Source organism: Plectrocnemia conspersa, unplaced genomic scaffold (genome assembly GCF_051122295.1).
Source record: "Plectrocnemia conspersa isolate PC_06_02 unplaced genomic scaffold, ASM5112229v1 ptg000012l, whole genome shotgun sequence".
Taxonomy (NCBI): domain Eukaryota; kingdom Metazoa; phylum Arthropoda; class Insecta; order Trichoptera; family Polycentropodidae; genus Plectrocnemia; species Plectrocnemia conspersa.
This window is the reverse complement of record NW_028277176.1, coordinates 9,976,796-9,993,978: the sequence shown is the minus strand read 5'-3', so window position 1 is coordinate 9,993,978 and position 17,183 is coordinate 9,976,796. Positions and strand designations below refer to the sequence as shown.

Below are 17,183 nucleotides of genomic sequence, written 5' to 3'. Positions count from 1 at the left end.
TGTTTTTTATGCTTTAATTTTCAATGGATCACTCTATATTAAAACAGAGTGCTAATACAAAGTGTCCTTGCATATTTAACGGCAAGCATATTGCAGGTTTATGACCTTATTTAAAATTCATTTGGGGCTTGGCAATGCGCTTAGTTTAATAGTTTTATAGTGCATTAATGTTAAAAGTTATCCATATTAAATAATTTATTACGTACCAACAACGCAAAGTTTATTAGTTACTTAAAAAATATGAAAACCGTTTTGACTTAAGTGTCATGGTTTTTGCTTATTACAAAACAAAGGTAATTTGCTAACAGTTTTGAGTCAATTCACGTACATTTTGAAAAATTATTGTTATATCCATAATAGTTTGTGTAATTAAAAAGCCAATTGTCTCCTAAGATCGAGTTAAACTCTGGATTTCAGACGTCATAGCTAGACTTAGAGTTGATGTGAAAAGAGAAGCAGCTGTTTACTCGGTCTTTTCCATCTCTGACGATGAGCTTAGTTATTTAATTTTTTTAGCTAATATAGCTAATTTTTACACTAAAAATACATATGTATAATATATAATATAAATATAATTTTTTTTTTAAATAACTAATATCGTAATTTATTTCTTAATGCATTTTTTGCAGATTGTCCTAAGGATATTTTTATACAAATTCATACTCGTTTTCTTATACCTAACTATCCTTAAATTGTCTCTATTTCTAGTACTACATCAATGTACATCTTTATTTCTTTTTTAATACTTATAATATTTAATACTATAATTTTCTAGCTTAACTGACTTTTTGAAAACATAATACAAAAAACTAGTTTATTACAACACTGTACGGAAAGATATATGAACCAAAATTACCTATAAATAAAAAATTTCATAATTTAAAATAATTTTTTTTTAAATTAAATTTAATAAATACATATTTATCTATATTTTTACTAGATTTTAGCAAAATAAATTTAATTTTACATATTAAATTTTAAGTGCAGATTTAGATTAAAATTTTATTTTGTTTAGACAAATACTAAATTTTTGGATATAAAAAAAATTATTTAATGATAAACTATTTCTTTTATAATATTAAAATATATGGATTACTGTTTTAGTTAGTTTATGTTATGATAATAAATTATTGTTGTGTATTGCGTATTCAATAAATTATTATTTCATTTTAATATCCAGATTTGCTTTTTTTATTCTAATTTTGTGTTTTAATTGGCATTTTTTTAACTAGAATACATAAAACGGGTAGATTTATAAATTATTACGCTGTGATTAATCTCAGTAGCAATTTATAGTCACAAGGATTAAATAACCTGATTAATATGTAAAATAATGTACTGCTACAAAATCTTATTAAAAATATTTTTATGGCTAAGTCGGTTTTATTATTTTGTACGGCTATATAACCCGTTTATTTATGTATTATTACGCTTAGATTAAAAAAATATTAATCTGATTTTTATGTAAAATTGTGCAGTGATTTTTTTTTGTTATAGTCGGTCTAATCTTTTTTACGGTTATGTATAAATCTGCTAGGATTAAACTTTGTAAACAAATTTATTCATATAGATGTAATAACTTGATTCATATGTACTGGTTTTAAATCACTCACACAACAACTAGTAAATTATGCTATATATTGTGTCTTTTAATATTTTTTTTACATATAAATCGAACAGAAGTGAAAAAAATTGTTCCACGGTTATAATCTTCCATGAAATATAAGAAAAAAACGTTTTTTAATATATTTAACAGATTTGACTAATAGTTATTTTTTATTTTTTTTATTATACATATTAAGTAACATCAAGTTTTAACAAATATTATTTAAAACAATAATAACCATGTTTCTATACAAACATACTTTTATAACAAATCTAATATTTCATCACGTGCAAAAATCTCAAAAATTTTTAACCGCCACATATTTCACAAATTTTACACGTAATAAATTGCCAACTATCAAAATTTAGTCGCTTCGCCGTACATCACCAAACCTACTCCCCCCTAAAGACCCATTCCTTAATTTTTACACCACCCCTCCTATAATTTCACGGGTCATTCATGGTGTATATTAATTGGGTCATTTTGCAAACGGGGCAACACCACCTCCGCGTGGGGTGTTACCTCGTGACCCTAGGGTCAGGCATCTACTGTGTGCACTTTGACACCTTCTCATTTTCCTCAAGTCACCGAAGACAATATCCAGAAACCTCTTTGCATTTATGTTTTACAGCACTATCGATCACACATGCGGAAATACTTTGTGAGGTCGCTTTACTACAAGCAACTGCCGCGAAAAATTTGCATAAGTGTATAGAGGACTTTTTTGCGTGTCACGTGATCGGATAGTAAATCTAAGAAAATTTGCTTCTGTTTGAACTTTTTAAATTAAAATTATATATTGCTATCAATATTATATAATTCTGCAATAAACATCAATCGAATTGATTTAAAAAAAATGGTTTTCTGGTTTTGAAGCCGAAGGCATGTGACTTTGCATACAAAATAGATACCGGAAAAGCTGGTGCAGTTTATTACACAGTACAGAAATAGTGTCATAGCTGGGATTGTCGTCGTGATGTCGTATCCTCGTGATTTTAAAAATTTAAACACTCGTAACTCAGTAGGTTTAAATTTTAACGAAAAGATTTTTATACATGAAACGTTTAAAAGCCTAAGCTACATTCAAATAAAATATAAAAAAATAGTTTTTTGCTTCAAAACAAGCAATGTATCAGTTCGATCAGACCCCCATACGAGCCATTTTGAGACTTTCAAAAGAGTTAACGCTCTTAACTGCTTGGTTTTAAAGATTAAGAATTATTTTTTTAGTATCGTATAGAACTACCGAGCACCCCTTATACGTTCTATATGAAAAAAAATATAAATTTTTTTTTACAAAAGGGCGGCCAATGTAAAAATTAAAAGTGTCATAACTTTGCAAAATGAAATACTACTGAAAAATGTCATGTGCAAAAAGTGTTTAAAAGCTTAATTTGCATTTAAAAAAAAATTAATTATTTATTTTTAATAAAAAACGAGTCTTACGGTAAATTGACCGGGCCCCCGTACGAGCTTTTATGCGACTTGGCATATAGTTAACGCTAGTATTTGGTTATTTTTAAAGAAGTAACGAGAAGTAACGAGAGCTTTTGTGTGGTCCCATTCTTTACGCTATTGTATTGTTTTCTTGTTGATGGATGATCATTTTGGTCACAGTAAATGCCTCAGAACGAATGTGTTAGCAGATCGTCCGTGAAATTTTTAATTATTACGCAACTTTTCAAATAAGTTATCTCTTCTATTGTTAGGCCTTTTGTCGAGGCGAGTTGGTATTTTTTTATAATGTTCAAAATGAGTTAACAGTCCAGCTTGTTGGAACCCTTACATGGTTATATATAATATATTAATATTTATAGAGAAATGTCAGAACACATTGTGTTAGAGTCATTTTCGTCTGTGTGTGTGTTTATGTGTGAATATAATGTATTACTTTTCACATTAAAATTATAATTTAGGTTAAGTATGGTTAGCTTTAATAATAATTATATAATAATTAAAGCTTTAACTTATTTTGATAGCAAATTGTTTTTTAAATCTCTTTGTTGTAGAGAAGTTCTTAAACTACCGAAAGTCTAAGTAGTTTTTGATATGGATTATTTAATTTATTTAAAATTAAAATAAAATATCGTTCAAATATGACTCGAAATATACATTTGCAATTTATTTACATGCGGCGCCTGTTTCGGAAACGAAATTAAGACACCACTATGCCCGTCGTAATAAAGATTTACGGCGCCGTATGCGCTTGTATTTATTTTCTTTGCTTACACATTTCCCTAGGGAAAGCAGGGAAAAGGGAAAAATAGCGTCGCAAATTTTCTCGGTCGAATAATGAGCGAAGCTTTCATAATGTATCCGCTCTGAGATATTTAAACGATAAGTTTCAGACAGTATTCAGCCACTCCGTTTTCCTCGTTCGATGGATGCTAATTAGCTCCAGTACTTAGAACTGTCTCTAGAACTTATGTGTTCTGCGGTGGCGGTCACTTTAACAATGTGAAGCTTCTGCCGAACGAGACCTTAGAAAGTTAAATTATCTTTGCTTTGGCAATGACCGTCGCGCGTGTTAAAAAGTTAAAATTTAATTATGTATGTGAATACATATATTCATACGAGGGACAGTTGGTTTAACAACATTAAGTTCAAAAGTCAGAAAAAGGTTTTTACTTAATTTAATATGTGTAAAAGCTGGGGATATATTATCTAGCGACCATCATTACATGTCAACATATATCAGTTATTTACCAATTTAATATAAATAATTAGTTCGGTAAAATGCATATTTTTTTATCTTGCTGCTACTCTCAGCTTATTGATTATCCTACAAATATAAGGTTATGGCAGTAGATAGTCTATAATATATATTTACTTTCAGTTTTTAAGAGTCAAAATCAACTCGTTTACTAGCACAGTGGTGATATCGTCATAATTAGCTTGTTAATTTATATTTTTCACATTATAAACAAGATGCCATTTAGTTTATGATACGAGCAAAGTTGTCCTTTTAAAAAACGCAGAGTAATTACTGTATCATCATTTGACCTTTTACATTGTAACCCTTTTCATTATCCGCATTTGGGTTAGGACACCGTAAAACCGAGCCCCGTGACGTTCTTTGCGTACAATTGTTATAAAGTTTGAACTACGCACCGTACAACGCCATTGTTTGCATAGCGCTCGGCGTTCATAAATTACCCAAAAACATTATTCGTTCCTGTTTTGTTCTCAATTTGTCATACCATGCTTTCTGTGTCAATACAGAGATATAAAATCCATTTGTAGATATGTTATATGATAAATAAAATCGAGTTTTATTTTTTCTCATTTACAACAAATCATTGGCATTTTTTCAATATTTTCATCAAACCCAAATTTCCGAATAAAATAAATTATAAACAAATTTGCTTTTAACTTAAGCCATCTATTGTCACACACAGAATTACAGTTGAGTTTTTGTTTTTATGCCAAGTATTTAAAACCCTAGAAACCTGCCGACATTTTTGACTTAATAACGTAATGTATTATATACGCTTTTTATCTTTAGGACCTGTTTTTGCTTATCAGTTAAAATTTAATTGCTTTTTGATTTGCTTCGTCACCGATGTTTTCAACTACTGGAAGTTCTTAAGCCCTAAACTTGCTTCAAAAAAATGTAATTGAGTTATGATGTAAAATTATATTTTTGAGTGCCTGTTTTTTAAATATTATGTTTACTTTTAATCAAGTTAGACATACTACATAATATGTAAATAAACTCTTTTATTCATTTTCATAACGTTTAACACGCAATAATCGCTTTTCTTGATGCTATCTGAGGCAGACGGCAATTTCCTTCCAAGGTCACCGTCACCATAAATTTCGTCGTAACCTTTGTGCACACGCGTAATCCTTTGACCAGCCTATGGTCCATGGAATTGGAAAGCTTTCGAAAAATCGCATTCCTCTACAGTTGGACCCTAATGGCCAACAATCAAGAGCAATTTCAAAAACCCATTTGCTCTACCCGGGCAGGTGCAAATTACCTACCTGTACGATTCGTGTTGAATTATCAATCTTGGCGCTTCGTGCAAATGGCGGTCATGGAAAGTTTACAAAATTATCGGCTTTCGATTTTGGTGTTAATAAATCTGGAGATTAATTCCGTACTTTAAGATTTAAAACGCATATATTAACACGTATGAAAATAATTTAATGATGCGAAAATAGAGACCCAATCTGACCCAAATAATTATTACACCGCTTATCTCGCTACCCTTAAAAGGACCTTTAAATGACGAAAATATATATTCACGAATAAGATAACAGTATGCAGAAACGTATAACATAATATTCGTAACGTATGTATTTAATTATTGATAGGGTTTAATCAACTTTTATTATTCACAATTTTTTTGGTATTCTACTCTCGAATTGCTACTAATAATATTTTTACTTGCGAATCTTCTATAGATCATATCTGCCATTTCTTATCATCGAGCTGACTCTTTCTTTGTCCACATATCTTCTTACATACTTTTTTCTCGCCAATGTCTAGTTATATTTTGTCTTGCTCTGTCAGGGACTAATATTTAGAACCATATATAAACAAGGGTATATAATGATTTCTCTTTGAAAACACTACCCTTTTTTAAATTTCCGGAAAAGTAGCATTCTTAGATTTCACCACAAATATATGCACATCTCGACGAATGCGAAAATATATTTTTTATCCACAGTAAGTTGATAGGTACATGTTTACAGGCTATTTCTCATATCCTCATTTAACCAAACTGATGTTTAAAAAGCGTGTTTAATCATTCGTAATATGCAAGTGCTTCGATTAATTGTTTGATATGGCGGCAGTCATCTTGTTTTTAAAGTCTCTAATATTAAATAAGAGATTTACTTAGGTACATATATCCTAATCTTAGTCCATGCTAATACCACCTGTTTTCTGGATGAACTTTCGATATCGATGTTTAAACTTACGATGGACTTATTAAATCGTGAAAATCTACATTGGGACTCTTCTAATCTATATTTTTTATTTACATAAAGAGCATTTTACAGTAACTGGAGTTAGTTACGTATATATAAGTGGTATATGACGTCGTATTCATGAATCTATTTTTCCTCCAAATAGTACAAATCGGTTTATCTATGCCATTTATGCTCGGTTTTTGTGTTATATATTAAAAATATATCTAACTCAAACTTTGATTTGGGTTGATAAGTTGTTGTTTTTATTGTCGGTTGTAAATTTTATCTGCTGGTGTTAAATTTTCGGTATATCACATTATTTATTATTTATTATTATTATTTTATTTTTATTAAGGTCTATATGTCTAATGCTTGTACTACACTCTCTGGAATTTGTCCGAACCGAAGTTCAACTGTCGCCGACTTCCGAGTAGCGGCCACACTGTCACAAATTTCATATGCCGTCCGGACAGCGGGCGTGAATGACGTACGCACGGCGGCTGCTGTCACGTACAGCTGGCATATTTGCGCGCGATCGAAAAATGTGCCAAATAATCGCAATTTTTAAATAGTCATATTTTTAAAATTACGCTACTGATAATTATAAAAGTTTGTGTGAGCTCTCACTAATACAATATCAGTTAAAAATTTTCGGTCGTAAATATTCAATTTACGCAAAATCTTTGTCGACTTTTGCAAAATGCCATAAGGCATTAAAATGATACTTCAGAATACGAACAACACATCTGTGACTATCCTAGAATTTTTCGTCATCGATTCTAAATAAGAATTCATTATGGTGTGACATTTAGATAAACCGATCAAGAAAAATACATAAGGATATTGGAAACGATTTTTTTTAACAAAATCAAGTACCACTAATTATTTTTTAATTATTTAATTTTATATGAAAAAAATATAATAACGATATTTGTTAGAAGAATATACTATTAAAAATATAATTAATCCCTTTTGGTGCCCTAAAATATTCAATGAGTGTTGAAGTCCCCGATAAACTTGACCACGTGACCACGTGAAGCGCTCGACGTGCGTGCTAACCATAGGACGCCTACACGCATACTGAAATTGAACCTAGTTACTCGTTCTATCTCAGTTTGCGATAAACCATATCATTATCTCTCTCACTCTCGTCACTTAACACGTGAGAGAGCGAAAGGGGAAGTATCTCACCACTCGCGCTCGAAAGAGCAGCTCAGACTTAGGTTTCTTTGACTTCGGTCCGTTTGCCGACAATGTTCGGAAGCGCTCGAAGCCTCCGAACATTGTCAGCCTCCCGTTCTCGGTAATCTCGGACAACTTCTGAAAGATTTTAAACCGAGCTCAACTGAAGTAACTCACTATATTCTCCGTCCTTGGCCAACCTTGGCCAACTTCCAGAGAGTGTAGTGCAGGCATATATATTTTAGCTCTTTTAGGGTTTGTGAACGCTATTCAATTTAATTTTTAAATATAAACCTATAAAATCTCCTGAATGAGGTACGGCCCAAATACAAAAATACCTGTTTTTATATATACGAATTTGGATAGCAGGTGTTACAAGCTACGCCCAAGGTTCGTTTTGGTCACAAGTCCGCGTAAATTAAACCTGCCGACAAACGCACATTTTCTCCGCAAAAGGCTTAACCTTTTCGCGCCCGTTTTTACGTGAATTTACTTTTATCGGCGTTAATGGTGGCGCCGGCATAATCCGGGCCGCGTCCCACACTTGCGCGCCACTGGCCCACCGCCGAAAAGTTCGCGGGGAACTTCCACCTTGACCCGATTACCATAGTACTCGAAGCTACCCAGGTATGGCTCGAGCTTTTTCAGAACGACCTTCGGTTGTAATTCTATTTCTTTTGCCGATCATCACGACATGACACGGTTACTCACACACATAAACATAATATCTAGGTATTTGTATAGTCGAGATTGCAATCGAAAAATTCTATTCTTGTTCTCGGTTAGTTCCTTTCTTTACGACCCGCTCGACGAAGATTAATAGTGGTCGAGCGTGGTGTGTTATGTGATAAGGCGCACTCGATTAACAATCGGGCTACTTTTAAGTGCCCAACGGTGTAATGAAATCAATGAGAACACATTCTAACATTTTAATAATCCGAATTTTACACACATGATTCATGTATGCACATATATTAATATTTTGTTCATTCTCAATGTAAGTGCAATAATAAGAAATACATATTTTTCCAAAAATATTTTCATGAAATATTAACCTCATATTGAGTCTAACAACCGCATTAATTAGTTTAATTTTATGTTATTATCTTAATATCATATGTTTGTATCACAAATTATTTATGTTTGCAATATGTTTCCTTCTCTATGAAGAGTGTTTTAGTTTGACACAGCCTCTTATAATAACAATGTGAGCGAAATTTAGTTCAATCAGAATTGAATATATTTTTCAGTGTAATTATGCAAAAATAAAGCAGATGACATTTTGTGTATATGTTTTAAATTGCAGAAAATTATAAAAGTAAATACACGTATACATTTTAAATACACACGTATATTTTATGGATTTAATTATTATTGCATGCAATTTCACAACGTAGTTTAACTACGTATATTGCTTTAGCTTTTAAAATATCATCAGCCTAACTGATTTATTATTTAAATTAGTTTTATATAATTGCAGATTTTTTTCATATATATATTAAAATAATGTTTATATGAATATATACGTATTTATATTATTTATTTATTCCTAATGTTCTTCTCTAGTATATGATAAGATAATTTTATTTACAAATCATATTCAAGGCAAATAAAAATATAATATAATGTTATCACGATGACTTCTGTATTCCAGTATTTGCCTTTCACCATGTAAGAAATTTCTTCGACTCATTAATCGAAGTCTGCCCTCTGACCGAACAAAGACACCATTGTTCCCTATTCATTGTTATTTATTCTCAAAAGTCTAACGAATCTAAGTCCGTTATTTTTCACGACGATTCATCATAAGGGAGCGTTAGCGGTGTGATGCCTCCCCAAGGTACTTCTTGATTAAACTCGAAATACAGCAAAATTAAACTTTTTTATGAATCGAAATATCAGATAAGACACTCTTTCAAGGATTAATTGACACAAGTCCGCCACTTCTATATTTATAAAACCTTATCTTATCTATGATTTGTTAGCAGAGCTATATTAATTGTGCACAAACATGAAACACACCCACCCTTATAGATATATTTCATAATGACGCTCGCGGTTCGCGTTTTTTTACGACGTATATACAATTTCTTTGGAAAAATCACAGAGTCTATAGGAATTGGAGCGTATAATAGAAAACCATTTCCTTTCTTTTCTCTTTGCGAAAGTGCAACCAGATGTTGCAACGTTGTTTGCCCTTTTTCCTCCTCAAACAAGACCTAACATTATTACACTCGTTGCCAAACAAGCTTCAAAATCGATTCGATAACATATATATACATAAGTACATAGGCATGCTATATTTTTTCACTGTGGGTGATATAATACGGGGTGCGGTATAGGTATTTTTTTACTAAATGTAATAAAGCAATAAAATCCAAGTACATGCTCAAAACTACGGCTTAAACCATCAAAATGGATAATTAATGAAAATTTTATATTAAATTAAAGATTAGAACTTTAAAAATACAAGAAAGAATTTTGGCACAAAAAAATGTTATATAATTGTAATAAAACATTATGGTGTATGCGAGTAAAAAAATGTTTCTGCTAAAAACGTCATTTGAGAACACTAATGGAAACTTAAGAAATAAGATAATAAAAACTAAATATAACGTGTATATATATATTTTTTTAATTAATGCAGTTGTATTTTAACTTAAATAAAATAAATACGCAATATGTTGAGAATATGATGGGCTATTGGTAACATCCAAATTATATTGTTTTAATATTTATTAGGAAACTACAATTTCGACTCATGACGCAACTTTATATTTTTACGGAAAACTACTTGATACCAGACAGATTTTTTTTAGTGCAAATTTAGCTGGCCAAACACGCGTGGGGACATCCGACAGATCTGCCCGTCGCGGGTGCCTGACGGACAAATCCGATCGTGTGTGGTGAGAAAAGGCACAGATTTGTCTCTCCGTCATCTGATCGGACACCGACAGGCAGATCTGAACACCATGTTTGCACGTCTGTGCGCTTTTTGTTTATTCATTCTAAATACATTTCTTTCAAACAGATAAAAACCACCACATAAAATTGCAAGTTTTTTCTCTTTTGAAAAGGGTATTGTTAATATATTATTTACTGGTAAGGGACACCAAGTCACTTACGTTTAATTAAAAATAAAGTTTTATAATATATACATATTTAAGACATTTAATATTAGTATTTTTTATTGTGTATTGAATCTAGCTCTATATTCCACTAATCATTTCAACATCAAACACTATTTAAATTAAAATATTCGTTCCACTTAAACTTACTTCGAACGAAACAAGCTTCGACATGCAGCACCATTATTCTTGGGTCGCTGGGTAGTTTCTTTTGTTGTAGGTGGCACTTATTCAAATGCAAATCAGGCAACATAGAAAATGAGCGGCTTCTAGACTTGTTGAGCGATAATGACGGAATAAAACTAGCCAAGCCCAACTCGTATAATGGCTGTGAAATCGATAACAGTTTCCTAAACCATTTAATACGGATGAATCCGATTTTGGAATTGTATTTCAAAATATTTTTCTTCATTTCAGGCTGCTGTCCTATGTCGCCGGATTCTGGAACTTACGCCGGGACGTCGAATAAAGAGAAATCTTATTACGACAAAACGGTCGCTGCACCAGAGATGGAACCTTTGACTGAACAACCGTCCAACGACGATTTGCACAGCGCTGGTGTGGACAGCTGGCATGATAATTCTTCGAGATATCACAGCTGCGAATTGGTCGACACCGACGAAGAGATGAAGGAAGATTGAAGTGTTTGATTGTAATTTTATTCATAGAGCTATATATTTATTGGTTCAGTTTTATATTCTGAATACGCTGTGATAATTTACAATGATATAATACATTTATGAATGTGTGTGAAGGTTGTTTCATATGGAATTGTCAATTCACATTTTATTTTGTAAGAATTTCAAACTCAAGTATGTAACATCTCTTTCATTCAGAATTCAAAAGAGTTTGATGGTAATTTAATTCATAGAGCTATTCACAATATTTGTTGTTTGATTTTATATTATGATATGGCTGTGATAATTTACAATGCTGTGTTTATTAAATGTGTATCTATGAGGGTTGGTAATTATAAAATAGGCAAACAACATTTTATTCGGAATTGTGATATTCGAAAAGATTATTGATGGCAAATATTTATTTTGTTGAGTACATATAAGATATTCTCTATGAGCTAAATTAGCTCATTATTAGAGAATTTTCAATGCCTAATATTTACGACCTAGTTTTATTTTAATTAATCATCACGATATTTATTCGTGAGATTAAGAAGATTCAGTTAAACCTAATCTGAAATGATCGATCAGAATTTAAATTATATTATAATTACTAATATCGATCTTTGGGATTCGAACTTAGGTCTTTTATTCCAGTATTCAATGACTTAAACCCATCCTCTGGCGTGCTGGTCATTAAAGCATCAAATTCTTCTTTGGAACAAAAGGAACGCAAGAACCTCGCACTTGCTGTGACTTATGAAAAGGAGAGACCCTTCTCTCATTTCAGCATCAGTTTTTCTCGTTAATGCGGTGCAATGTTATCATATCCGTCTTCTTAAATTTATTATTAATTATAAGTTTCACGCTGGTTTACTTGACCATTAGTAGCTATATAACCCGCGACAACCCAGGTAGGAAATTGAGCTTAGCCTCAGTCCTTATGCAACTACTAAGCAAAGGCTGACTGGCATTTTAATGATACTAATCAAGCGCATTGTTGTTGCGACTAAAAATTAATTATTCGCAAACCCTAGTGAAGTGTCAAAGGCGAATAAGATATTTGCTTATATTTATCATAACTTTTGGTATATCTCTAGTAGTATTATGTTATAAGTATTTTAAACATTATATTTATTAAAAAAATATGTCAATTATTTTTTATTGATACGTGTAATATAAGGGGCACTACAAATTAGATACAATAAATCCATCAATCCTGCTGTGATGTAAGCCGGTGCATTTTTGTGATGAAGCAGCTGCTGCTTGCTTCAATTGCTTTAAATTTATAATTCAATGAATTAGTATTTAAACTCCCAGACCATTTCATATGAAACATTCCAATTTTACGCTATGATTGATTTTTATAATCAGCTAATAAATTGAATAAACGTCTTTTTATATAATATTGTTTTATTTATAGTATCGAATCGGACAAAAGTTGGATGTTTTCTAATCGGTAAATGTCAAACGATACCAGAAACTGTCCCGGGGGTAAAGAAATGGGTCGTTTGTAACAACAATAACGGCAATAGATCGCGTCAAATCGGCTTATCTGCAAGACAATTCAGGACGGTCCAGGGGTAATGGAGCTCTGGCCTGCGGGCTTATCAACGCTGACGCGTCATGTATACGTACTCGGGGCGGCGACGTCCCATCATAAGTTTGCCTCCCCTGATTGCCGCGAACTTTCCGGCTGGCGACTGGCCATCAGCCAAACGAAATTCGCACACACACACGAGATAAGTCCTTACACAGCATCGCTCTCGATCCGCAGCCAAATTCTAAATTAAAGTGTCGAATGCACGGGATCATTTTTATTTTACGACAAACATTTACGTATAGCCGTATAACTCACTTATCCAAATTAAAATTAAAGTGTAATTTGGGTGGATTACACGGATATGACATGCAAAATTTGTCATAAAATAAATAACGATATGAATTTTATAATTAAACTTAAGAGCACCTTTAAAAACAAAAGCTCAGATTGATGATGAATATGAGACTCGAGGTAAACTGATCTAAGATATAGTATGCAAGCATACGCCTAACTAAATACCAAACATCGCAAAATTAACAACTAACTTAAGATAAAAGCGCAACATAAATGTATCGACTAAAATGTCTTACATATAGGTATCATATGTAAGCTTTTTTCTGCATGGAATGTCTACAGTTAAAGCCTCTAAAAATATACAATAAATGCAATACTTTAAGCTAATTAAATAATAATGGAATACAGTACCAATCTCTTAAAAAACAGACAGCTGTGCGTCTTCAAGAAAAAGTGAGTGCTTTATCAATAAAATAAAGCTTAGGTAAATATTCTAACCTAACCAGGTAAATTCGAAAAATTCGTATTTAATGGAGACGTCCGGCAAAGGACGGAAGCTTTGCGAATGGAGATTTTCAATAAGGTATTAATTAACCCCGGTGTCAGGCAAAGGTATGCGCTGACTCTCTGTTCTGCTAGACGACCCAAAATCAACTGTGTGGAGTAGCTTAATAATCTTAATATGCCTGGTGAAAAGCGTTTTTGTTAATCACTCAGAAACATATAACTAATTGATGATCAAGTTTTAAAAATACAGTTTTAAAGTGTTAAACTGTATTTTATCTTATTTGGCAAACGGCCCCACATTTCTAAATAATATATTAGCTGGGATACTTTAAAGTAGTTTGCTGGGACCAGTGCTATATGGAAAACGGTAGAAAACTGTAGTGCTCTACTGATAAAGGCAAGAAATAGATTAAATTCAATAAGACTTAATCTCTGCATAGCAATTTTAAAAATCAGTCAGATAAATTTATTAAGTTAATTTGTATAATATTTTCATTCGCCAGTATATATGGAATTGCTCCGATTTGACATTGTTTCATAAAATATCATAAGAGAACCATTTATATCTCATGAAAAAGACAGGATGAAATATCAATTAACACGTCTAAATAATAAGTAAGACGTTGGCATTGGACTCGTGTCTGCCATGGTACAACGGAAGGTTAAAAAAATACATCTAGATATATACCAAAATATATATATATAGATATATTTATTTTCATTATTATTTCATCTGAATTCACTGAAAAGAATCTGCCGCAGTCGTATCTATATAATGATACCAACAAAAACAGGGCGTTTCAGATCTTTATAATCTCTGCAAGAATATTTTCGTCCTTATCCTATTTTTGATTTTCGCTGAAAACCCTGGTTCACAGCGAATTTAATTTCAACCCTTTATAATTTTCATTATTATTTTTAATTTTATTTTTACTGATTAAGCACTTGCTATTAAAAATAACAGGACTTGTGCAAGTACAAATTATGAATTGCCACGAAAATTGTATTAACGTTTTTGGACATGGTCACGTATGCGTGATTATATTACATAATACGGTGTATTTCTGCGAAGCGTTATCAGTGGAATTCGAGTGGTTTTTCCGATAAGCAATGACAAGCCCTTTCTTCTCTCGTTGAACTAAATAAATTCGTATCTCGCGAAGGAATCTTTGCGGCCATTCGATATCTAGAAACGGAGGAAGTACAAGAGCCCAAAAGGGCCAGAACTAATTCATTTTCTTTCATAATTGGACGCGGAAATGCCCTACTCACACCCTCAATCCGATTCTAGTCGTCTTTTTGTCAACGTTGCACGCAAAGTCCGGCCCAGTCGTAGTTTTACGCTTGTTTTTTATTACTGACGCCATGATTCGTGTCTGTTTATGCAAATGCGAAAACATATTTTGTAAAGCCTTTTCGGTGATTGCATGTATGGATTTGATTTTTTTTGCTGTATGTTTTGTGACAGAAAAATGCCTTTGTTTTTTTCTTTTCGTATTTATTACTAGAATATTTTTTATTGCATTTATGTAGGCGGTACCATATTGAATTGACCCAAATAAAGTTTTTAAATTCTTTTTAATATTATTTCTCTGTATTGTAATACACTTTTGCGATCTATAAATTGTCATATCTACACATCTTAGCCCTTAGAGTAAGCAAGAATCTTTGTCGTTATTTTATTTTTAATTTTCAAAAATGCTTGTATTATTATTTTATTATAACATGAATTTTATTAATCATGCATATTTTTATGAGACACATTGTATATTTATGTACACATATAAAACCTTCAAAATACTGTCAATGGTTGTGAAAAAGTTCAGAATTCGCACTGACTAAAAATAGATGTTCGTGATAATTCCAAAATATTGGTTCGAGATTGACCTTTACGTTTGCCATTTTGGACTACGTGCCATAAAGTTAATAAAGTGTTCTGACATTTCGACAACAACCTTTTACTACGTCCGACTTTGATGACCGCATTGATGACTTCCCGGCGAACGATCGTAAGTATGTGTCGTATATAAGATACGTATATGTCCGTACATAATACGGTTCTAGTCTGTTTAAGTTTTTCGTGCTTTGATCGAGTTTGTATAGCAAATTTGAACCAGTTCCAACGCCTTCGAACGTATTGTTTCTCATAAGATGTTTTATGAGCGCCTTATTTACTACCCTGCTGCAATATGAGACTAAAGCAATGCATTATTTATTATATTTTACAAAAAAATAGTATAATAAATAATATAAATATTAAGCTTGAAAAATAAGGTAATTAAAATATGTAACAGCATAACATGAAATATTTACATTAAATAAAAATTCAATGTCTATTTCACGCAATAAGGTTAACTTTCTATATTACCACGCACATGATACGTTACCCCTTTTATTTTATATAACGCAGATAATCATTAATACAAATAGTGCAATATATTCATGCAAAAATATCATCATCACCCCTACAATATTAATATAAGGTAGTGAAATATATTTATTTAAATTTTTTGCAGACAAATGTCTGATACAAAGTACGATTTTATTGAAAATATTTGTTCATGAAGTTATGAAACTGACAATCTTTCAATAAATTAATCAATTAATCGCAAAGGCAAACAAACTATCTAACTTCTCAGAATGATTGGATATCTGTCAAAAATATGAAAATTAGTACTTAAATAAAAAACTAAAATATCCGGACGAATTATATAATATTTTTTAATTGTAATTTGAACCTTAACCCTTAGACTGCCGACCGGTAAATTCTTAATTACTCGCTATACTCCATGCGTTTTTAGCGATATAATTTGTTGCCTACTTACTCTGTTTAACACATCATTACAGCCAAAATACTCAATTTTTATATTTTAAAATCATATTTTTTCGTCGTCTGACAAATCGACAAAATTTCTTAGATGCATAAAAAATCACATATATCGTACACAAAAATAACCCTAATAACCAAACCGTTTGTTTTTGATCAATGGTGTTGACGAATTATAACACGCTCTAATGTGGAAGAAGAATTTGCAATTGTTTGTTGTTGAAGATTGTCATATTTCTTTATATATAAAAATAATAAATAATAAAACTTGATAGCAAGATAAGATGTTACATTTAACTATATATGATTATATGTATAATTTATAATATGTACATATTCTTCTTTTTCTTCCACGGCGCTACAACCGGTGATCGGTTTTGGCCTTTCCCCCTAATTTCTTGTAGGGCTTCTAGATATATCTTGAGTTTTAGTATTTCATCCGCTATTGTTTGCATTTTTCCTGGTTGTAATATTGCACATTCCAGCTTCCAAAATTGAATTTCAGTCGTTTATCTAGATTTCGATCACTTAGGTCATTATGAATCGGGGCGGATTTATT

At 31.6% G+C, this 17,183-nt stretch overlaps 2 protein-coding genes across 2 annotated transcripts in view; one reads left to right on the top strand and one right to left on the bottom strand.

Annotated features, from left to right (window-relative positions):
- LOC148228159 (popeye domain-containing protein 3-like) overlaps positions 1-12,856 on the top strand; it is a 37,726-nt gene extending 24,870 nt beyond the window's left edge. Inside the window, exon 8 of the mRNA XM_088199052.1 lies at positions 11,254-12,856. Within this exon, the coding sequence (XP_088055178.1) occupies positions 11,254-11,477 (224 nt within the window). The 3' untranslated portion in view covers positions 11,478-12,856. The remainder of the gene's footprint in view (positions 1-11,253) is intronic.
- Positions 1-17,183, bottom strand: part of LOC148228158 (larval cuticle protein 65Ag1-like) — a 100,477-nt gene that overhangs the window by 17,460 nt on the left and 65,834 nt on the right. The gene's annotated exons all lie outside the window — the stretch shown is intronic.